The sequence below is a fragment of the Sceloporus occidentalis genome, unplaced genomic scaffold (genome assembly GCF_023333645.1).
Source record: "Sceloporus occidentalis isolate IW3139 unplaced genomic scaffold, rSceOcc1.0.p SCAF_11, whole genome shotgun sequence".
NCBI classification, from domain to species: Eukaryota; Metazoa; Chordata; class Lepidosauria; order Squamata; family Phrynosomatidae; genus Sceloporus; species Sceloporus occidentalis.
In genome coordinates this window covers 11,238,466-11,262,484 of record NW_028316991.1, presented here as the reverse complement: position 1 = coordinate 11,262,484, position 24,019 = coordinate 11,238,466, and the positions used below count along the sequence as shown (strand labels likewise).

Below are 24,019 nucleotides of genomic sequence, written 5' to 3'. Positions count from 1 at the left end.
GTAGTAGGTATGATTTGAAATAGCAAGGTCAGTGGAGCTGTTCATCTTATCGGTGAAGGCTAAATGTGGGATGGAAAAAAGGAGACATAGCACATTTACGGTAGGTGGGACATAGTTAGTTCTCCTATAAAAGCCAAGGAACCTGACTGTGGTTCTCAGAGCTCTTGACACTTCTCACTTGAGTCTTAGCCACTCTCCAACCCAAACAGTCACCATGGTTCACTTTACAGCCGAAGAGCGTGCCGCCATCACATCCGTGTGGCAGAAGGTTGACATCAGCAAGGATGGCAGCGACACCCTGACCAGGTAATTGGAAGGCTGGTTTATACCTAGTTGAACTTCTGCATAAATATATATTTTTCTGAGTTAAATTTTAAGCATTGACTTATTATTATTATTAATATAACAACAACAATTTATTCAGTGGTTTATACCGTGAGTTTTGTTTCTAGAGTTTTTGTAGCAACTAATAGTGGCTAAAGATGTTTATTTTTATTATTATTTATTTTTTACTAATATATTAAAGTATACTAACTCCTAAATCAGGTATATAATTATTTTATTTAAAAACTCTTTTTCTATCACTCCAGGCTGCTCGTTGTCTACCCCTGGACCCAGAGGTATTTCAGCTCTTTCGGAAACCTGTCCAATGAAACCGCTATCTCTGGAAACGTTAAAGTGCAGGCCCATGGCAAGAAGGTTCTGGGTGCCATCGGTGGTGCCATCCAACACTTGGATGATGTCAAGGGCTCTCTCCGCGAACTCAGTGACACCCACGCCAACAAACTGCACGTGGACCCCGAGAACTTCAAGGTATATAATTATAATAATTACTTTGCAAATGTTTCCTCTGTGTTGGTAACCTTAAAATTGGTTATAACTATAAATGCACAGGTTGGGAATGACTGATAAACGGATTGGTGCTTTAGAGCTCTATAAAATTCAAATAATCCTAGTTTTACAAGTGAAGTAGGAGTAGGAAGGTAATTTTCTACATTATTAAATATTTAGTAAGCATGAAATTGAATTTGCAATGTTTCCTTTTGGGGCCAAATGCATTCCATCCAAGAAATCCAAGTTATTACTGAATACTTATTCCCTCTCCTATTGTTATTTTTTTGGAATGTAAATGATATAGATAGAATGCTTTCAAATTTGGTGAAATAATATGTACATTAGAATAATATAGTAATATTTAATGTATATGTATTTTTGTTTTACTTACAGCGTCTTGGAGAAGTGCTGGTGATTGTTCTGGCAGCCAAACTGCGATCCGCTTTCACCCCTCAGGTCCAGGCTGCCTGGGAGAAATTCATCGCTGTTCTGGTTGCTGGTCTGAGCCACGGATATCATTAAATTAACTGTTAAACATCTCATCTGAGGACGTGGATTAATATGTGTTCATATGGAAACATATCAATAAAATTTACTTTTACCTAAAATGATTGATCCTTAGTCACGTTGTAAAATAACGGTGTCATGGGTTTGCTATAAATAAGATTTACCTTCCTATGGCTTGGGTGTCTGATAAGTGTATGTTTCTTTTGGGGAAGGATAAATAGGGGTTTCAGAAAGGATAACATGTATGGTAGAACAAATATATTGGGCCATATTAATCAGGACAAAAATGGAGCAATCTTTGGCAAAATGGCTACATTTGGAGCAACCAACAGATCCATGTTCACATGGTCAGTCAAACAATTATACTTATTTGTACTCTTTTTTTCGTGTGTAGGGTACACACATGTGACAATTTACACTCTAGAATGTTGTGAGCTTCTTTTCTCTGGGATCTTCAAAGCCACATGGCCGTCCAGTGTGAAAATGCATAGAAGGCTCCTATGTATCAAAATGCCTGTTTAATTCGATCCCTGTACTATGGGTCTTAAATGCAACAATGGGGAAAACACATTCAAAATTCTAATAAATCCTGCTCAACATAAGCACTAACTCAGCAAATCGCATCTTATCTATGGTTAGGTGGCTACTTTACTTCCTGACAAAATTAAAGGGGTAGCAGAGGAATTATTAAACACTAATCTACACCAACCAGACAGGCCGAGAGACTCGCTGTTCCCACAGACATCTTATATTGCTGCCACCACTGTGAGGGATTTTGGGTAATCGTGTGCAAATTAGGTTAACAATGGTCACGTTTTTTTTTTGCCTCATTGTAAACCTAATTTGCAATTGCTTACCCAGAATCCCTTGCAGTGGTGGCAGCAATACAAGATTTCTGTGGGAACAGCGGGTCTCTGGGCCTGTCTGGTGGGTGCAGATTAGTGTTTAATAATGGAATTTTGGAATTTGATGCTGCTGGGACATAATAAAGGCCTTGCACCAGTTCAGTCCTGCAGTTAAGTAGTTACTAAACCAGATGTATGTGGATTACCATTGAGAGGGCCAGGTATATGTAAACCCAATAATAGGAATTCCCTGGAAGGCAAAATGAACCACAGGTCTGCCGTTCTCTCTTGTACTCCACGTCAGGGACCCTAAAGATCTTTAAATAGTGCTGCTGAACGTTACCCAGCATTACCCTGCCGATGGCGAACTATTATATGTGAAATATACTGTGCGCAATCCTGAGTTCTTTCCTACCACCAACCCCTGCATTCTGTCACAATGTGTATTTTGCAAGAAGGTATTGTGTTTGAAACCATATTCTTATATGTATATATATATATATATATATATATATATATATATATATATAAACATTTAAAGTATAAACACTAAAGTATAAAAAAGAGTGAAAATGAAACACATCGTTTTTTATTTTAGTAAGGATAGTTTTTACAGGGTACCACCACTGAAAGAAAGGGGAAAAAAATTATATTTGTTCCTTTGGTTTGCTTTTCTATTCACACAGCATGTAATCAGCAATAGCTGATCTTCAGAGACCCCGGAAGGGTCTCTAATGCTCTGATGGATCCTTTCTGATACAGCAAGAAGGGAAATCCAGAACCTCCACATGGGCATTCATATACTGTCAGTGTAACACAGCAAGAGAGAGCTTCCTGCACATTCAAATGTAGTATTTTCTATAACAGGACCACTATTTCCAGGCTGTAATAGTATTCAGGCATATTGCTATTGGTAGGTATCATGGCCATCTTGAAACATAAAGGGCCTGGGGCAAGCAAACATGCATGGCCACCCAAAGCCCCCACTTTATGCAAGTGGAGGTCTGTGTAACTGCTAACACAGTTGCCATGGTATAATATAATTCTGACAATGGGTGCACGAGACACAAGTAGAAAACATTAGGCATCTGTTTAGGGATCCTAATAGGCAGCTGCTGTGAGTGCCTAAGATACCTGAGCAGGTGCTTCATGTTTATATGGCCCTTGTATTCCCACTGTGTGCTGAGCTTGGTTCTTCTGTTTATCTACTTTAACAATGTAAGAACAGGGATAGACAGAGACATTGGTGGCTTGTGCCCTGTCCAATGCCTAGTTCTTGATGTTCCTAGGTCATTGTTTGGTTTTGCAATGTCTCTGTATTATTTGGTCAGCAGAATTATCTATTTCTTTGACCTTGAAAGCACTATCCTTGTTTTTCTAGACACGTGTGTGTATAGGGCTACTGCTTGTGGCTTATATTGACTTGTTTTTTTTCAATCCAGCATGGCATTTCCCTTAGCTTTTTTTATCAACTTTCCTGTGGATTGTGAAATTGGGTGAGATGATACGTTCATACCCCCAGCACATTGTGAAAATTCTGCACTCCAGAATGATGGCCCATGTCTCTGAACCTGTTGTTATGTTCCTAAAACCATTCCAGAACCATTTTTGCTTTGTGGCAGGGTCATGGGCGTAGGAACCCCTAAAAATCTGGGGGGGACAGCATTTTCCCCCATCAGATCCCCACTTTCTCCCCATCTCTCACACTATCTACCCCCTCTCCCCCTTCTCACACTATCTACCCCCTCTCACACTTTCTATCTACCCCCTCCCTACCCTCCCTTCTCACACTATCTACCCCCTCCCTACCCTCCCTTCTCACACTATCTACCCTCTCCCTACCCCCCTTCTCACTAGCTACCCTCTCCCTACCCTCCCTTCTCACTATCTACCTTCTCCCTACCCTCCCTTCTCACTAGCTACCCTCTCCCTACCCCCTTCTCACTGTCTACCCCAGGGGTGTCCAAGTTTTTTTCTGCAGTGGGCCACTTCATCAGAATTGTATATGTGCACGGGCCGCACTCATTTTTCATGGTGAGAAAATATGGCCTTTAATAAAATATGCAGATTAAAATAAAGTAAATGACACAAAACCTTTACATTTCCTCTCACTGATTTCTGGGCCTAGAAAGTTTTGTGACTACAAATTCAGGACTCAGGATATTTAAAAATGAAATAGTTCTATTTAATCTAGGGATGCACCAAAATGAAAATTCTGGACCAAAACATTCATGGTTCACTTAGCCAAAACCGAAAATGAACCCCCATCTTTAAAAATAATAATAAAAACTCACATTTTTAATAAAAGTAGGTAACACACCACGATTGGACAAAAAAAATAGCAATATGACTTGGCATGATAGGAGTGTGATTGCTAACAGCAATCACACTCCTATCATACCCAGGTAGCCATTACATGCTGGTACAGGGTGGCTGTAAGTGATGTGCAGACCGCATATTGCTGGTAGCATCAATACACAAGGGGGGCAGCTAGCTAGGTTTCAGCATGTACTGGCTGACTTGGCATGATAGGAGTGTGATTGCTAACAACAATCACAGTCCCATCATGTCTAGGTTCCAGCACTTACACATCCAACCAGTAAATGCTGGAACCTAGGCATGATGGGACTGTGATTGCTGTTAGCAATTACACTCCTATCATGCCAAGTTAGCCAGTACATGCTGGTACAGGGTGGCTGTAAATGATGTGCAGACCCCATACTGCTGGCAGCATCAATACACAAGGGTTGCAGCTAGCCATGTTTCAGCATGTACTGGCTGACTTGGCATGGTAGGAGTGTGATTGCTAACAGCAATCACAGTCCCATCATGCCTAGGTTCCAGCACTTACACATCCATGCTATCACACACACACTCATTCATTCACAGATTCATTCCCTCAATCACGCATACTGATTCAAACACCCTCCCCACCAACTTACCTGCACTGCAGCTCCTCGATGCCGCTCACAGACTTCAGCAGGGGGCACGGCCTCCCTCTGCGTTCTTTGGTACTGCACAGAGTAAGCAGGATGCGATGTGATGTCATGTGAACTCTGCTGGGTTCTGCTTCCTCTGTGCAGTACAGAAGACCCTCCCACAGGTAAGTAGCAGGGCTCGAGATGCGGACCGCGTAAGATCGGTTGCCCTGGCTGCCGATCTTACGCGGGCCGCACCTCGATGTCTCGCGGGCCGCATTTGCAGCCCTGGGGGGGATTTCTTCATTATCGCCCCCCCTCATGAGTTACAGGGGGGGGGATCTGTCCCCCCCATCCCCCCCGGTTCCTACGCCCATGGGCAGGGTGCATTGAAGGGGTGTACATGGTCTGCAACAATGCTTATGTAGGTGGTACGTGTCAAAGTAACATAGAAACATAGAAATTGATGGCAAATAAGAACCATTTGGCCCATCCAGTCTGCCCAACCACATGAATGGCATCACCCAAACATTGCCCCAACCATCACACTACCTCTGCCAGCTTGCCTTCTTCCCATAGTGCATCCTAGTGCCATGTGTTCTCCAGGTAAGGGTCGACACGAGCCAGCCTTCGCCCCCCCCACCTGCATCAACGAGCCCGTCGCAAGTTCACCACAGTTCACCTTCCTTGGACCACTTTTGATAGTTTAACATTTTAACCCATCTATTGCCAGATAAAATTTAATATCTGCAAGCAGTGTTTTAGTGGTGATACTATTACACAAGTTATTTTTAAAACACGTTTTTGTGTGATACTTTGTCTTGTGATACATTGTTTACTGAAAATCAGACTACATTGTGGAGTAGGTTCTCCTGAAGGTAAGTTTTTTTGTTTTGTTAAAGTAATTACATAGTACTTTATTACACCTAAATAATTGGTGCGCCTACATAAGGGTACAAGAGGGTAGCGTTCTGGCAGAGAAAGCATTTAGGGTGCTGAATCATGACACTTTACAGATCTCGTGTCATCTGGGTCTTGTGTATAGTTCTGGAGAATTTATCTCCAGAACAATATACATATTAGGAAGAGTCAAGAGAAAGGCTACTAAAGTGGTGAATGATTTGCAGAGTACACATTATCAGAGATGACTAAATGACATGTATGGATTAAGGATAGAAAGGAGAAGGGGATTTGATGGAAACATTTGAATACTGTACGTAAATTTCAATTTATCTTAGAAAAGCCAAAGTTATTTAAAACGTTTATTGTTAAAGAAAATTACCGTATTAATAATTGAAAAGAGTATTTTTAGTATATTATTTACATGACTGTTAATCAGGGCTATTTAAGGACCATTGTATTTAGAGTCTGCGGTAACACTGAATCATATAAAGTGATGGCAGATAAGAACCATTCAGCCCATCTAGTCTGCCCAGCCTCTGAATACTTTCCTTACTCCCTGGCCTTATCATATATCTAGCCCAGCCTTATGTCTATCTCATGCTTGCTTAAACTCATTCACGGTATTAATCTCTACCACTTCTGCTGGAAGGCTATTCCATGCATTCACTACCCTTTCTGTAATGTAATATTTCCTGATATTACTTTTAATCCTTTGCACCTCTAGTTTAAGACTAGAGTCTTATTTGCTCGATTATAAGACAAGGTTTTTTTCAGAGCAAATGCTCTGAAACATACCCCTAGTCTTATAATCGAAGTCGTCTTCTAATCAGACCTCAAAAAAATGTCCGCTGGGGCCAGGCTGCTTACCGGTGCTTTGGTCACGAGCAGCGTCTCTTCTACTAGCAGCAGGAGAACAGGAAGCTAGCAGAGCGTCACATAATTCTGCCTCCCCCCTCCGGGGGTGGGGCCAGAGAAGTTGCTCGCACAGCGGGGCCCCTGCAGAAGTCTTCGAGTGAGAGATCTACAGTTCAGGTAAGGGGGTGGGGGAGGGTTTTTGAGCATTGAGCAAGTATGTGTGATTAATGGATTGAATCTTTAAATGTTTGTGAATGAGTGTGTGTGTGATAGCATGGATGTGTAAGGGGGGGTGGTAGCATAGCATAGGGAGGCTGTACTCACACTCCTATCATCCCCAGGTTCCAGCATGTACTGGCTGCCTTGGCTTGATAGGAGTGTGATTGCTGTTAGCAGTTATATATATATATATATATATATATATATATATATATATATATACCTCCAGAAATGTCTTTTAACCCCCTATATGCCACTCTGCGCCATGATATGCCTTTTAACCCCCTATATGCCACTCTGGGCATATAGAGGGTTAAAAGGCACATCATGGGGCAGAGTGGCAAATAGGGGGTATAAGGCATTTCTGGGGGCAGAGTGGCAACCCTGGGGGCAGATGTGCATAACTGGGGGGGCAGGTTGGCAAATAAAAGGAAATAAAAAAATATATATTTTTCTCAATCATAGCTTTTATTAAATATGAAAAAATTGTTTACATGAATTAATATTTACTAATAAAACTTTTTTTCCTATAGGGTAGTCTTATATTCAGGCTTTTTGTTTTTTTCCTAAATTACTATTTAGATCTTGGGGGGTCCTCTTATAATCAGGGTCGTCTTATAATCGAGCAAATATGGTATTTCTTCTTTAGCAGACTCTTTATCATTTTGATTCTGGGACTACTCCAGCTAACAATGATTGGTTGTAAATTCGTAAATGGATTTGCTAGTATACCACCAGGCTCTTTTAACAACTTGGTGTATATCCCGTCAGGCCCCATCGACTTATTTTTATTTACCTTAGACAACTGAAGTAAATCTTCCACCTCCATAAACTCAGTCTTTTTTCCTTACTGAGGTCCTCTTCCTTCATTTTCTGTAAAAACTGAACAGAAATAGTCATTGAGGCAGTCAGCAAGACCTTTATCCTCTTCTACATACATTCCTTTTGTTTTTAATCTAACTAATCCTTGTTTTACTTTCCTTTTCTCATTTATATATCTTATAACTTTCCTTGCTTCTTTCTGCCTACTTTTATACATCTGTCTATCCTCCTCACTTTGGGTATTTTTGTATTTACTAAAGACTAACTTTTGTTTTTTTTATGATTTTGGCCACTTCTGTGGAATACCACAGTGGTTTCTTTAATTTTTTACTCTTACTGACCAGCATAATTGTCAGGACCCGGGCGAGCAGGTATGGTAGGAGTCCATGTGCAGGGGATACGGGGGACTCTGTCTGTACTCCTTTATGCATGGTGACAGAGAGATAGGTACAGACAGAGTAGCAGAACTGGAAAAGACGGGAGCTGAGGCACAGAGACGGGAGCAGAGGAAGGTGCAGGCTCGGGAGCTGAGGCAGAGAGACGGGAGCTGAGGCAGGTACCGGCTCGGGTGCAGGTGCAGGTACCGGCTCGGGTGCAGGTGCAGGTACCGGCTCGGGTGCAGGTGCAGGTACCGGCTCGGGTGCAGGTGCAGGCACAGGCTCGGGTGCAGGTGCAGGCACAGGCTCGGGTGCAGGTGCAGGCACAGGCTCGGGTGCAGGTGCAGGCACAGGCTCGGGTGCAGGTGCAGGCACAGGCTCGGGTGCAGGTGCAGGCACAGGCTCGGGTGCGGGCCCACTGGCAGGTAAGCCCACAGGCAGGTTCAGGCACAGGTACAGGCTCGGGTGCGGGCCCACTGGCAGGTAAGCCCACAGGCAGGTTCAGGCACAGGTACAGGCTCGGGTGCGGGCCCACTGGCAGGTAAGCCCACAGGCAGGTTCAGGCACAGGTACAGGCTCGGGTGCGGGCCCACTGGCAGGTAAGCCCACAGGCAGGTTCAGGCACAGGTACAGGCTCGGGTGCGGGCCCACTGGCAGGTAAGCCCACAGGCAGGTTCAGGCACAGGTACAGGCTCGGGTGCGGGCCCACTGGCAGGTAAGCCCACAGGCAGGTTCAGGTACAGGTACAGGTGAGGCCCACTGGCAAGGCGGACGAGAACGGAGGCCCACTGGCAGGGCGGACGGGAACGGAGGCCCACTGGCAGGGCGGACGGGAACGGAGGCCCACTGGCAGGGCGGACGGGAACGGAGGCCCACTGGCAGGGCGGACGGGAACGGAGTACTACCGGGCCAGGCACGTGTACAGGTTCATGCACGGGTACGGACTTACGCTCGGGTACTGGATCATGCACGAGTACCGGCTCAGGCACGGGTACAGGAACGGGCTCAGGCACAGGTTCAGGCTCAGGCACGGGTTCAGGCTCAGGCACGGGTTCAGGCTCAGGCACGGGTTCAGGTACAGGTAGCGGCTCAGAGCAAAGGCAGTCCTTTAACATCAATGCCAAGGCCCTGACTGATGGGCAGGGCAGGTCTTATAAAGGCAGGCTTCACTCAGTTCATGAGGCGCAGCTGTACCTGATAATCAGGTTCAGCTCACTCCAGAGGGAGGAGGGTGGCCACTAGTGGTAGCAGATGTATTAGCTTGATGTATGATTCAGCCATGGTTCAGGGAGCAGAGAGTGGACCCTGACAGTACCCCCCCCTCAAGGAGCGTCCTCCGGGCGTTCCTAGGACGGCAGAGGTGTGGCAGTAGCCAATGGTGCTGAAAGCTTTTCTCACACGTAGAGCGTTTTCGAAAACCTGCAGGTCACCTCGACGTACGACAGTCCCATTAGACGCCACCACACATTCTGATGACATGGCCTTAGGTGCGCTGGCCTGGGTGGTATGGGCCTTAGCCGCTGGATGCGCAGAGGCGATGTTTCCGGGAAGCAATTGTCTTGTCCGACTTCTGCATTCGTCAGGGGTTAGGAATTCCCCCTGTACACAGAGTCCCTCTACCTGGCGTTGGATAACACCAGGACTGGACTGGGTGGAGGCTAGAACGTAGGAGGGTGTACCAGACCTCTGATCGCGCAGCAGTTGCTCGTAGCGGTTTAGGTCTTTCCTGTGCACGATTGTCCCATCGGACGCCAGGACGTTACCGGGAGCCCCAAGGGAGTGTCTAGCGGTCTGGGGTTTCCTATGTACCCTTTTGTGAGTGATGGGAGTGGTGATCCCAACCGCACAAACAGCCTTGGTGTCTTTGTTCTCGGGTGAGTATGCCATATCAGCCTCAGACGAAGCATAATCCATGTCAGACCAGTCAGGGTCGTCCGACATGGTCTGGAGATCCTCTGACATGGCTTCAGATGGCGTAGGTTCTCCTGGTGCCGTGACATGAGAAGCCTCTGGTTCACCGGGCTGAGGAAGAGACGGGGTGTGCTCCCGCTGTGACAGGTTGCTGGTGTCATATGCAGGTTCCTGGGCACAGGGTTGGTCAGTGTGGGTTGCAGGTGACTTAGCAGGTTTCCACGGACAATACGTGATCCTATGACCGGTCTCACCACAATAATAACACAAGTTGTCCTCTCGCCGTTTTTGTTTCTCTTCTTTGGTGAGAGGCTCACGCTTAACACTCTTCTGTGGTGCTTTCTTGCCTTTGGTCACAGTCATAGGCTTTTGTTTGGTGCTTTCACATTCCAACACAGACCGTACGGATTTACACAGCTGCAAAAGACATTCCGCCAGTAATTCCAGAACTGCAGTCATCCCCGCGGACTCCTTGGTATGGCCTTGGCATTCTGTCAGGACCCGGGCGAGCAGGTCTGGTAGGAGTCCATGTGCAGGGGATACGGGGGACTCTGTCTGTACTCCTTTATGCATGGTGACAGAGAGATAGGTACAGACAGAGTAGCAGAACTGGAAAAGACGGGAGCTGAGGCACAGAGACGGGAGCAGAGGAAGGTGCAGGCTCGGGAGCTGAGGCAGAGAGACGGGAGCTGAGGCAGGTACAGGCTCGGGTGCAGGTGCAGGTACCGGCTCGGGTGCAGGTGCAGGTACCGGCTCGGGTGCAGGCACAGGCTCGGGTGCAGGTGCAGGCACAGGCTCGGGTGCAGGTGCAGGCACAGGCTCGGGTGCGGGCCCACTGGCAGGTAAGCCCACAGGCAGGTTCAGGCACAAGTACAGGCTCGGGTGCGGGCCCACTGGCAGGTAAGCCCACAGGCAGGTTCAGGCACAGGTACAGGCTCGGGTGCGGGCCCACTGGCAGGTAAGCCCACAGGCAGGTTCAGGCACAGGTACAGGTACAGGTGAGGCCCACTGGCAAGGCGGACGGGAACGGAGGCCCACTGGCAGGGCGGACGGGAACGGAGTACTACCGGGCCAGGCACGTGTACAGGTTCATGCACGGGTACGGACTTACGCTCGGGTACTGGATCATGCACGAGTACCGGCTCAGGAACGGGCTCAGGCACGGGTTCAGGCTCAGGCACGGGTTCAGGCTCAGGCACGGGTTCAGGCTCAGGCACGGGTTCAGGCTCAGGTACAGGTAGCGGCTCAGAGCAAAGGCAGTCCTTTAACATCAATGCCAAGGCCCTGACTGATGGGCAGGGCAGGTCTTATAAAGGCAGGGCTTCACTCAGTTCATGAGGCGCAGCTGTACCTGATAATCAGGTTCAGCTCACTCCAGAGGGAGGAGGGTGGCCACTAGTGGTAGCAGATGTATTAGCTTGATGTATGATTCAGCCATGGTTCAGGGAGCAGAGAGTGGACCCTGACAATAATACAATTTTCTGTTATCTTCAATAATTCAACTTTCAAATAATCCCTTTTCTCCTGGACTCCATTTAAATGGCCCCAGTCTGATAGTGACTCCTCTACATATATTCTCATTTTAGTCAGCTTTTGTAAAATCTAAAACTTTTGTTTTTGTGTGGTGCGACTCAGTCACTGTTTGTATATTAAACCACACAGACTGATGATCACCAGATCCCAAACTTTCACCTGCAGAAATATCCGTTACCAAATCTCCATTTGTGAACACTAAATCCAATATGGCCTCCTTACGAGTTGGTTCCTCAACTACTTGTTTTAAAGATAATCCCAGTCGGGAGTGTCGAATATCTGCACAACCAGCTACTTTGGTTTCCCAGTGAACACTTTAGGAAGATTAAAGGCACCCATGGTTATAATGACTTTAATTAGTGCTTCTTATAGCATCACAGAATATTTGATGGTGGTCACGGAAGCAAATATAATACTGAAACTCTATTCATATAAACAGAAATTCAATTTTGCACACTACTGTTTAAAAAAACTGTAATATCAGCATAATTTGCTGTAGTAAGAAGAATTCTGCATGGAGCAGGCATGATACAAAAAAGCAAGGTCAGTTGTGTGGGTTATGTTATCAGTGAAGACTAAATGCTGGATGAAGAAAATGAGGTGACACAGCACAGTTTCAATAGGCTGGACATAGTTAGTTCTCCTTTAAAAGCCAAAAAAGTAGACTGTGGTTCTCCGAGCTCTTGACACTTCTCACTTGAGTCTTAGCCACTCTCCCACCCAAACAGTCACCATGGTTCACTTTACAGCTGAAGAGCGTGCCGCCATCACATCCGTGTGGCAAAAGGTTGACATCAGCAAGGATGGCAGCGACACCCTGACCAGGTAATTAGCAGAATAATATTTTTTCTAGAAATTGAAAGCATAAGTATCTATTTTACTTGTAAACTAATCCTGTACGGTAATTATATGCAGCTCTTGCACATTAGGGGTAGCCATACATTAGGGGTGCTACATCTTAAGCATTAAGTAATTACTACCATTGCTATTATTTCTTTTATTTATTTTATGTATTTAATACCAACATTTAATTTGATGCTTTTCATAATGCGGAACGGTCTTGGAGTAAAGAAAGGTCTCAACAGTTTTGAATTAAATGCCCAATACACATAAGACCATATTTATAAATGAGTAGATCTACTGAATGTGCAACATATCTATTGGTTCTATTGGTTTTTCTAGTTCCATATATAAAATTTGAGTCTTTATATCATTACATTGTCTGTTGTCTAATTAAGATAAATACATTTTTATGTTACTCTTTTTAATAATGGCATTATATTGGTAACATTTGAATATTAGATAAATTATACTGTTTATAACAGCCAGATGTTATGGTTTTATTAAAACACTGTTTTTCTATCACTCCAGGCTGCTCGTTGTCTACCCCTGGACCCAGAGATATTTCAGCTCTTTCGGAAACCTGTCCAATGAAACCGCTATCTCTGGAAACGTTAAAGTGCAGGCCCATGGCAAGAAGGTTCTGGGTGCCATCGGCGGTGCCATCCAACACTTGGATGATGTCAAGGGCTCTCTCCGTGAACTCAGTGACACCCACGCCAACAAACTGCACGTGGACCCCGAGAACTTCAAGGTATGTATCTACTATTACCTTTTTCTCTAACACAGGAAATCCTTAAATTTGGAATACTTTAGTTATGACCGTGACAGATTCACCGGAAGTTTCCACAAATAAATATCCCACACACATAGACCAGTAATGAATATATTCCATGTACTTTTCAAATGTGTTTTTAATGCCTATATAATACGCCCTACCGATATCATTACATGGCTGCTAGCATAACATTAATAATCCATTTTTGCAATTTTGTAAAAGAATTTGAAAATCTGTTATTTTACACAATTAAGGCTATAAAAGGCCGTATTGCTACTAACTATGATAAATACACGTATGTGTTTTTTTCCCAGCGTCTTGGAGAAATGCTGGTGATTGTTCTGGCTGCCAAACTGGGTTCCGCTTTCACCCCTCAGGCCCAGGCTGCCTGGGAGAAATTCATTGCAGTTCTGGTTGCTGGTCTGAGCCACGGATATTATTAAACTGACCATTTGAGATCATGGATAACTGTGCTTGAACATTAAAGCATTTGTAATAAAAGCTGCTTTTAACTAAAACAATTCTTTGTCATGTATCTTTGTCAATATATAATTAAACGCCAAAACACTACATACCTGATGTTCATAAATAACATTTAATTGTATGTCCTGTCAGCGGCATTCTTATGGCCTGTAGCTTAAAGGAGAAAAAAAAGAGAGAGGAGATATGACAAAAATGTATTTGAATACGCAAATGGATTCAATGTAGTACACGAGGGAAGAATATTTCAGAGGAGAAATGTTAGTACAAGAGGTCATAATTCAGGGCTGCCCCAAGACACTGTGCTTTCTGGGTATAAGGATGAAATGGTGCCCACAGCCACCAAAACCATGCCACATCCATTTTGTTATATCATGATTAATATATCCACTCTGTCATGCTCTCACACTCACGCTCTCAATGTCTTCCTACCTTCTCTGCCAACCACTTTTGGTTGTGCCTGTGTCCTTTTCTGCAGCTCTGCTTCTCTTGCCCCTTCCTGTCCTTCTGTTTTATTTATTCTGTTTTCACTCCCAGATTTGCACAGGCCTACACACTTATACCCTACCTTAACACTTATGATACGCGTTCATACTCACACAAAAAACTACACTTCAATACTCACACAAACACACGCACACCCATGCTCATCCACATCCTTGGTCACACACATGCTACTCATATCATTATATGGCTGCTAGCATTATACATCCATGCTCACACAAACACATACATACATAATGTTCCATGTGTATCTGGCTTGGACTAGGTATTATATGAGAAGAATCAAGCTGAATGGGGGGGTAATATAATCACATAGGGTAGATGTGGAGTCTCCTCTGTTTTCTTTTTGATTTGGTCTCAGTTCTGGACAAGATTAGGCAAATACAATTCTCTGGATTTCTTGCCTTTAGCAAACACCTTGCCTCATTTTATCTGTGCTTTCTGGCTCTTGTTATATTTCCTTCTCTTCTATTCTTTCCTCCCTCTTAGGCAACTTCTTTTGCCCCTTACTTGCTGATATATTTCACCTCCTTTTTTCTTTTATTTTGCTTGCCCTCCTCTTTTTAACTTATATTCTGCCCCTCCTCCATGCTATATAGACACACGCATCCACACATATACAGCTACACGCACATATAGATCTACACGCGCACACACACATATACAGTATATATATAAATATATGTATACACATACATAACCGATCAGCCAAAACATTAGGACCACTGACAGGTGAAGTGTATAACACTGATAATCTTGTTATCATGGCGCCTGTCAGTGGGTGGAATATATTAGGCAGCAAGTGAACATTTCATCCTTTGACAAGGACGAAATTGTAATGACTAGACGACTGAGTCAGAGCATCTCCAAAACTGCACCTCTTGTGGGGTGTTCCCAGTCTGCAGTGGTCAGTACCTTTGAAAAGTGGTCCAAGGAAGGAAAAGAGGTAAACCGGCAATAGGTTCATGGGCGGCCAAGGTTAACTGATGCACATGAGGGCGAACGCTGTGGTCAAATCCAACAGACCAGCTACTGTACGTCAAATTACTGAAAATGTTGCTGGTTCTAATAGAAAGGTGTGTTGCGTATGGGGCTGATAAGCCGCAGACCAGTCAGGGTGCCCATACTGACCCCTGTTCACTGCCGAAAGACCCTACAATAGGCAAGTGAGCATATGAACTAGACCCCAGAACAATGGAAGAAGGGGCCTGGTCTGATGAACCGCATTTTCTTTTACAACACATGGATGTCCGTGTGCATATACATTGCTTACCTGGAATAATGCAAGTCGCAGTGTGATGCTTTGGGCAATGTTCTGCCAGGAAACCTTAATCACCTACCTAAGCATTGATGCAGACCATGTACATGGTATTCCCTTAGGGCATTGGCCTCTTTCAGCAGGATAATGCACCCTGCAACAAAGTAAAAATGGTTCAGGAATGGTTTGAGTAACACAACAACGATTTCAAGGTGTTGACTTGGCCTCCAAATTCCCCAGATCTCAATCCAATCGAACATCTGTGGGATGTGCTGGACCATAAAGTCTGATCCATGTAGGGCCCACCTTGCAACATACAGAACTTAAAGGATCTGCTGCTAACGTCTTGGTGCCAGATACCATAGCAAACCTTCAGAGGTCAAGTGGATTCCATGCCTCGATGGGTCAGGGCTGTTTTGGCAGCAAATAGGGGACCTACACAATATTAGACAGGTGGTCATAATGTTATAGTTGATCAGTGTATATACATGCACGTACATACACATATACACAGTACTTTCCGGATACTCTCCTTCCTTCCTGTGCGTTCCTTGCGGCAATCATCCTCCCTCACTGACACTGCACTTCCAGAAGTCACCCAATTTCTGTCAGCACAGTGTCAGGGAGAATGATGGCCACATTTCACGGGACGCAGCCTAGTGGGACAGGTGAGAGGCAAGGATCAATTGGAACATCAGGGCCCTGGAGCCCCCAACCCTTGTTCTGGAGCCTCTACTAATATATGTCCTCTCTTTACTAGAATTCGAGTACCACCTGTAGACTGACAACATGCTAATTTAACTTTCCTCTCCTGACCCGTTGTCCAGTGGCGTCTCCAGCTTTCATATTTAGGGGGGGCACATGGGGGGCCAGGAACCAAAGTATGGGGGCCAATTATAAAACGGTACATATACACTATATATATATATATATATATATATATATATATATATATATATACACACACATATATACACACACACGTTAGGCAGTTATTTCTCATTCTTTAATATTAGCCCCTGCTGATGACTATATATAGAAATATTACACCCTGCTTCTGATATATATTAATATTAACCCCTGCTGCGGATATATATTGATATTAGCCCCTGCTGCGGATATATACTTATATTATACCCTGCTGCCGATATACATAAAAATTATACCCTGCTGCCGATATATATTAATATTTGACCCTGCTACCAGTATATATTAATATTAGCCCCTACTGCCAATATATATTATTAGTCCCTGCAGCCAATATATATATAAACTTAGCCCCTGCAGCCAATATATATTAATATTAGCCCCTGCTGCCGATATATATATAAATACTAGACCCTGCTGCCAATATGAATATAAATACTAGACCCTGCTGCCAATTAATATTAATATTAGCCCCTGCTGCCAATATATGTTAATATCTCCCTCTCCCTCCCAAACTATCCTAACTACCCCCTCTCCCTCCCAATCTATCCTAACTACCCCCTCTCCCTCCCAATCTATCCTAACTACCCCCTCTCCCTCCCAATCTATCCTAACTACCCCCTCTCCCTCCCAATCTATCCTATCTACCCCCTCTCTCCCTCCCAATGTATCCCTATCTACCTCTTCTCACTTCCTATCTACCTCTTTTCACTCTCTAACCCCCTCCTAACTTTCTACCCTCCTCCCCCCCCCTTTGAAGTTCACTTACCTTGGGCTTGTAGAAGTCCAGCGGCGGGATCGCGAGGTCTCTGTCTTCCTGGTTCTGCCGCAGTGTGCGCGGCTTCATTGCTGAGCGCCGGATATGACATCATATACCGGCGCTCGGCTTGAAATGCCGGCACTGCGACCAAGGCAGAGGCCTCGCGGTCGCGGAAAAGAGTGAGAGGCGCCGAACGGTCGCTGAGAACTTATTCCTCAGCGACCGCTCGGCGCCTCTCTCTCTCTCCTCCGGATCTATTAAAAAAAAAAAAAAAAAAGACGGCGTTTCAATTGGGGGGGCACACCGGGGGGCACAGCATGATTTAGGGGGGGCCATGGCCCCCTCTGCCCCCCCCTGCCGACGCCACTGCCGTTGTCCTCTCTTCTAACTCAAATTACTGTCACTCTGAAATAGCATCTTGATGGCATCCCATTGCCTGAAGCTCAACGTTTACAAGACTGCACTTCTGGTTACTCATCTCCTCAATCATCTCCTTAATTTCCAGTTAGGAAATCCTGCAGTCTTTACCTGCAAAGATTGAAATTCCTCACACTACTAATAAAATACTAATTAATTCCCTTGTGATATTCTATCTAGAGTACAACTCTTTTTATCTCTCCAATGCATTCTGAACACCTCTGCCATTTAAATGTAATCTAATATCCCTTACCAACACATGCCTTTACAAAAACTGCCCTCATATCTTTGCTCTTATCTCCATGTACTTTGATAACTGCTCTCTTTGCTCTCCTCATGACTTGCAACTCTCTTCAGCTGTTATCACTTTTTCCAACTTGTGTCTTTAAGATTTTAGCTATGCGGTCTATTCTGTGGATCTCCCTACCTCTTTCTGCCAGACTCTCCCCCTAACTTAAAATGCTTTAATTTTACTCTTCTCACTACAGTAAAATCATTCTCACTCATGCACTCACCTTCTCATTCCCTCCTTAATGTTCTAATGGATTGTAAGCTTGTGTTATGTCAATATTAGTTTTCACTTTTATTTAGTAACAGTACTATCTGCTGGCAGAACCTCTGGCACTCTAAAAATAAATTGTAATAAAAATAGTAAATGTAAATAAATATAATAGTTTACAGCACTAAATAAACACCACTGTAATAAATAAATAAAATAAGTTAATAAAAGACAAACTTTACAGATCATCACAAACAATCGGGCAAAAATAATGAAAACGATTTATCCTTCACAAGTGGCCAGACCCTCAAAATGTAAATAAATTGCAAAAATATTTAGCAGCCACTGGAGCAGAAACTCCTTACAATAGATCTGACAAAGAAGGAAAACGCATATATAAAATGAACAGCGCTAAATAATTAATAAATAATTAAAGTAAATATGCAGATACTCAATATTTTTATAAAAAAACAAATATTTTATTACACATAAATCAATAAAAAAACAAATAATAATAAAAACATTAGTAGTGGGTAAGTAACTAATAAAAATACCAATTGGTATATAGAATATCTATAATATCTTTATTAACAAATTATTCAAAGCCTTAGAAAAAAGACATCATTGTCTACATATGTAAAGGGTTTTTTTTGTTTGTTTACAGTCATAAACTTGAAAATATAAAACATTGTAGTATCTTTTCACTTAGGAAAGAGAATTACGAAATTGAGACAGAAATAGCATTGGAATAACAGCAAAATTAGAGATTTTTTGGCCTCATTATTTAATTTCTCCTAGAATTTTAACCTTTACATTTACCATGATAATATACACAGTTCACATATTGGATACAATTTCCACTATGTAATCTTTAACAACCTTCTTATCATTTCCTTCAAATTGCTGTCATATATCGCCCTCCAGGTCCTACCTCGCAGTTCTTTGACCACCTTTCTGCCTGGCTCCCTTTCTTCCTCTCTCCTAATATCCCCTGTCTTATTCTGGGTGACTTTAACATTCCTTTAGATATATCTAACAACTCTGCTAGCTCCAAACTCCTCTCCCTGACATCCTCCTCTGGTCTCTCTCAATGGACTAATTCCCCTACGCACACCGAGGGACACTCACTTGATCTGGTTTTCTCCAGATCATGCTCCCTTTCAGACTTCTCCATCTACCCGTTCCCTCTGTCTGACCACCACCTTCTATCCTTTTCTCCAGTGCTAACCCCTAACAAGACAAACTTACAGCGCTCACCTCATACTTGTAGGCCATTACCAGACAATACCATTACCCAACTGTCAGCCTCACTTGAACCTCTCTTACCTTCCATGTTAACCCTTTCCTGCCCAGACACAGCAGCCTGCCGCTTGCACCTAAAAAACATCTCTCGTATCCGCCCATTCCTCACCCAAGAATCCACAAAAACCCTGGTTCATTCCCTTATCATTTCCCGTCTTGACTACTGCAACACTCTTCTGGTTGGCACTCCACTGTCGCGACTCTCTCCTCTACAGTCTATCCTAAATGCCGCTGCTAGGCTCATCTTCCTTGCACGTCGCTCCTCTTCTGCTTCCCCCCTCTGTGAAACCCTCCACTGGCTCCCTATTACCTTTAGAATTAAATTTAAGATCCTGGTACTGACATATAAGGCCATCCATAATACTGCTCCTCCGTACATTTCTGACCTCATTAGCAAATACTCTCCTACTCGATCCCTACATTCCTCCCATGGGCTAAGGCTCTCCTCCTCACTCATCACCTCTTCCTTTTCCCGTCTACAAGATTTCACTCGAGCTGCCCCATATCTCTAGAATCTACTCCCAAGGAACGTTCAGCATTCTCCCTCCCTCCCAACATTCAAGAAACATCTAAAAACCCACTTCTTCAGAGAAGCATACCATCTTAGCTGCTAGAACTTCCTTGTCATCGATACAACCACCACACTACCTCTCACCCTTTCTCTGTGCGTTATGTTTGTCACCCCATTTCCCTCTAGATTGTAAGCTTGCGAGCAGGGCTCTCCCCACCAAATGTATCGGTTTGTCTTAGTCTGTCAATTCTTGTCTTGTCATATCCCTTGAATTTATGTATTGTATTAAGCGCTGGGTAAACTGTTGGCGCTATATAAATAAAGGATAGTTATAATAATAATAATTTCCTCAAAATAATCTAAACCAGTCCTTAAGGGCCATGAATTCTGTGAACCTTTTTCCTAAAGACAAGTAGTTTAGTACATTCTTCATTGAGATGTCTGTGCTTAAGCAAACATTGTTGTGTTTTCTGCTCTCATTTACTGAAGTTGTATAGCCCTAATCTACACAAATCTTCATATTTCCATTCCTTTCATTAAGCCATGTACTCCAACTCCCATATTATGTCCATTTCTTCCATATAACACCAACCTCCATATAAATCTATTTTCCAACAAATCACCTTAAAGTAATCACATATCACATCGCCTTGTGCGTATAACCATGTTATTTATGTTATATGTACAGTTACTAACAGTTCATATCAACTTCCCTTTACTACATTGCTTTAAGCACAACCATTCTTGTTTTGTAGAAGTATTATACCTCTTCATCCCCCTTAGCACATGTAATGTACTTCCCCAGCTCCTTTAATATCCCCCATCCCCTGTCATGTCCCACTAGCCCCTGGATTGCCCTCCATCAACTGTCATGTCCTTCCAGCCCACGTATTGTCCGACCAGCCCCTGTATTATCCCCACCAACCTGGGAATTGTCCCACCAGCCCTATAATGCCTCTCAAATTGCCTGGTGTTCCACGGTGGTCTGGTGTATAGGTGAAGCCATGACAGGTTCCACGTGACTATATCAGAAGCGCTGGATGTTATGTTGCATCCGGATAATAGTTACATAAATGTAGCAGAATTCTTGGCATCCTATTAGTCAATACTTTGTGCTACCTCCCTTTGCCAAGAAAACAGCTCAGAGTCTTCTCATATAATGCCTGATGAGGTTGGAGAATGCATGGCAAGAGATGTGAAACCACTCATCCATACAGAATCTCTCCAGATCCCCCTACTTTTGTGGTCTACCACTGGTAGACTCTACTCTCCAGTTCACCCCACAGGCTTTCTGTAGGATTAAAGCCAGGGGACTTGATTATGTGGTGAATAAACCATTTTTGTGTTGGTTTGGATCATTGTCGTGCTGGAAGAACCAACCATGGCCAATTTAATGCTTTCTGACAGAGGCAGTCAGGTGTTCAGGGGAGTCAGGTGTTCAATAAAGGGAAAATTATGATTCTATAGCATTGCATCACACAGCCCTCTTTTTACATATCTGTAAATTAAATAATTCATAATGAATATGACTATTAGTGTATTACGTTTATTACATTTACTTTTACTCGTGGTAGTTGTAGGATCATTAGAATTAAAGACTGCAGTCATCGGAGTTCAAGATGAGATTTATTTTTAGCATCACAGGGTCCTTAATATTGATAGTGTGCTCTGATGCACCCATGGAACTGAAGCTCTAATTATCTAAGTAGGACTACCCAATTATCTCTAGTTGATGTGAATTGTGGTGCAATTTAATTTTGCACACTCATGTTTTATAAGACTGTGAGATCAGCATAACCCACTGTGAATACAGGAAGATGGAATTCTCCACGGGCAGGCATGATACAAAATAGCAAGGTCAGTTGTATGGGTCATGTTATCAGTGAAGGCTAAACATTGGTTGGACCAAATGGCAACACAGCACAATTACAGTAGGTGGGACATACTTAGTTCTCCTTTAAAAGCCAGGGAGGTTGACTGAGGTCTCAGAGCTCTTGACATCTCTTACTTGAGTCTTTACCACTCACCAACCTCAACAGACACCATGGTTCACTTTACAGCTGAGGAACGTACCGCCATCACTTCCGTCTGGCAGAAGGTGAACATTGACAAGGATGGCAGCGACACCCTGACCAGGTAATTAGCAGAAATAATTTGCTATAATCTTGCTACAAACAGAAGGCATATGCTTTTAAGGTTATGTGCTCCCCCTTTCTCCATATTTTTCTGCTAAATGTGCTACATATCGCATAATCAATGAAAGGGTTACATTGGTTGCTATGGTAATTGCTCCATATTTATGAATGCAGATAAGAAATATGACCACATATTGTTAAGATTTTTTTGTCTATTTCAGATAATTATGTATTTTCATTATATTTTAATAATCGTGACATAAAGCAGCACAGATATACATCTAAAATCTCCAGCCCTAAAATTAAATTAAGTGTTCCAGGCATAATTCATGCTTTATTCATAAATTGAATTTATTCATAATTCATATTTATTTAATATTAAGTAGATATTGTCTGTAACATTGAATAATAGACAAAGGCTTTCAATGTGCAAGCAAAGAGAACATTTGTATATTAGAATACTATATTTAAAAAATTGTATATTTTATTTTAGTATATATCAGGTCCTCAGTCAGAGTGCAATTTTTATTTAAAAAAACAAAACCTGTTTTTCTATCACTCCAGGCTGCTCGTTGTCTACCCCTGGACCCAGAGGTATTTCAGCTCTTTCGGAAACCTGTCCAATGAAGCCGCTATCTCTGGAAATGTTAAAGTGCAGGCCCATGGCAAGAAGGTTCTGGGTGCCATAGGCGGTGCCATCCAACACTTGGATGATGTCAAGGGCTCTCTCCGCGCTCTCAGTGACACCCACGCCAACAAACTGCACGTGGACCCCGAGAACTTCAAGGTATGTAAATATTATTACTACTTTCTATATGTTTTCTCTACTGTAGGTAACCCGTTAGTCTGGAATATTTTGAAAATATATATGAAAGATCACAAAAGGTTTTTATCAATACATTTCTGCTACAAAGGCCAATAATAGATCTTTTTAGTTGACCTTTTAACGTGTTTTAAATGTCTATATAGTATGACCTACTAATAACATTGTTATAAATATATAAAAGACATAAAATTTAGTATATATAACTCTATACAGTTAAGGGTTGCTCGTAATCTTTGCATTGTAAAGACATGTGTTAAAAGCATGTATATCTTTCTTTTTTCCAGCGTCTTGGAGAAATGCTGGTGATTGTTCTGGCTGCCAAACTGGGATCCGCTTTCACCCCTCAGGTCCAGGCCTCCTGGGAGAAATTCATTGCAGTTCTGGTGGCCGGTCTGAGCCACGGATATTATTAAACTGACATTATTCTACGTCATCTTGAAATGTGGATTTCTGTGTGTGTTCATATTGAAACATACATATTAAAGTGTAGTTTTGACTAAAGTGAGACTCACTTGTGTTGTTAACTACTGATACTTATTAAAGAAGGTCTATACCACTTAGCAACTAAATAATCATGACTGGAGCAAAACATGGGCAATTGTGTAAAATGAGCATTTCCATGGTGAATATATCTCAAATATTCTTGGATATAAATAGCTAGTTGGTTATATTTGGACTAGGTCGAAAGAACAATTCTACTGAAAAGAATTGAGAAGTTTTTTGTTTTTTTTTGAGATGAACAAATCAGGAATTGGTCTGGACAAATGTATCATTTCTCCAGATTTTGTCTCCAAAGTTTGTGGTCAAACTTCCCTAGCAGCTCCTACATTTGTTAAAGGGTGATGACACTTGGGTTGGTGGTTACAAACCTCGACCTTTTGGTTCTAAACACTCTTTTAAAGTTTTTAAAGTCTGCCTTTTAGCCATATGGACTGGATCTCAAATGCAGAGTTTCTAAAAATGATCAAACTTGTTAAGTTTCATATTGTCAAATGATCAATAGAAAATTTTGAGCATTGATGCTCCTCCATCAACCTATCCTTTTCATCGTATTTTTC

General features: G+C 43.0%; 3 protein-coding genes across 3 annotated transcripts; all 3 read left to right on the top strand.

The window, feature by feature from the left end:
• Window positions 1-214: 214 nt before the first annotated feature.
• On the top strand, window positions 215-1,356 carry LOC149305570 (hemoglobin subunit beta-2-like). Its single transcript, XM_089477412.1, has 3 exons — window positions 215-306; window positions 591-813; window positions 1,228-1,356. Exons 1-3 carry the CDS (start codon window positions 215-217, stop codon window positions 1,354-1,356), a joined length of 444 nt encoding a protein of 147 aa, XP_089333538.1.
• Window positions 1,357-12,457: 11,101 nt separating this feature from the next.
• On the top strand, window positions 12,458-13,785 carry LOC149305569 (hemoglobin subunit beta-2-like). The gene is made up of 3 exons (XM_089477415.1): window positions 12,458-12,549; window positions 13,096-13,318; window positions 13,657-13,785. The coding sequence occupies exons 1-3, from the start codon at window positions 12,458-12,460 to the stop codon at window positions 13,783-13,785; spliced, it is 444 nt and encodes a 147-aa protein (XP_089333541.1).
• An 8,259-nt stretch (window positions 13,786-22,044) lies between these two features.
• Window positions 22,045-23,374, top strand: LOC149305568 (hemoglobin subunit beta-2-like). Its single transcript, XM_089477406.1, has 3 exons — window positions 22,045-22,136; window positions 22,700-22,922; window positions 23,246-23,374. Exons 1-3 carry the CDS (start codon window positions 22,045-22,047, stop codon window positions 23,372-23,374), a joined length of 444 nt encoding a protein of 147 aa, XP_089333532.1.
• The last annotated feature ends 645 nt before the right edge of the window (window positions 23,375-24,019 follow it).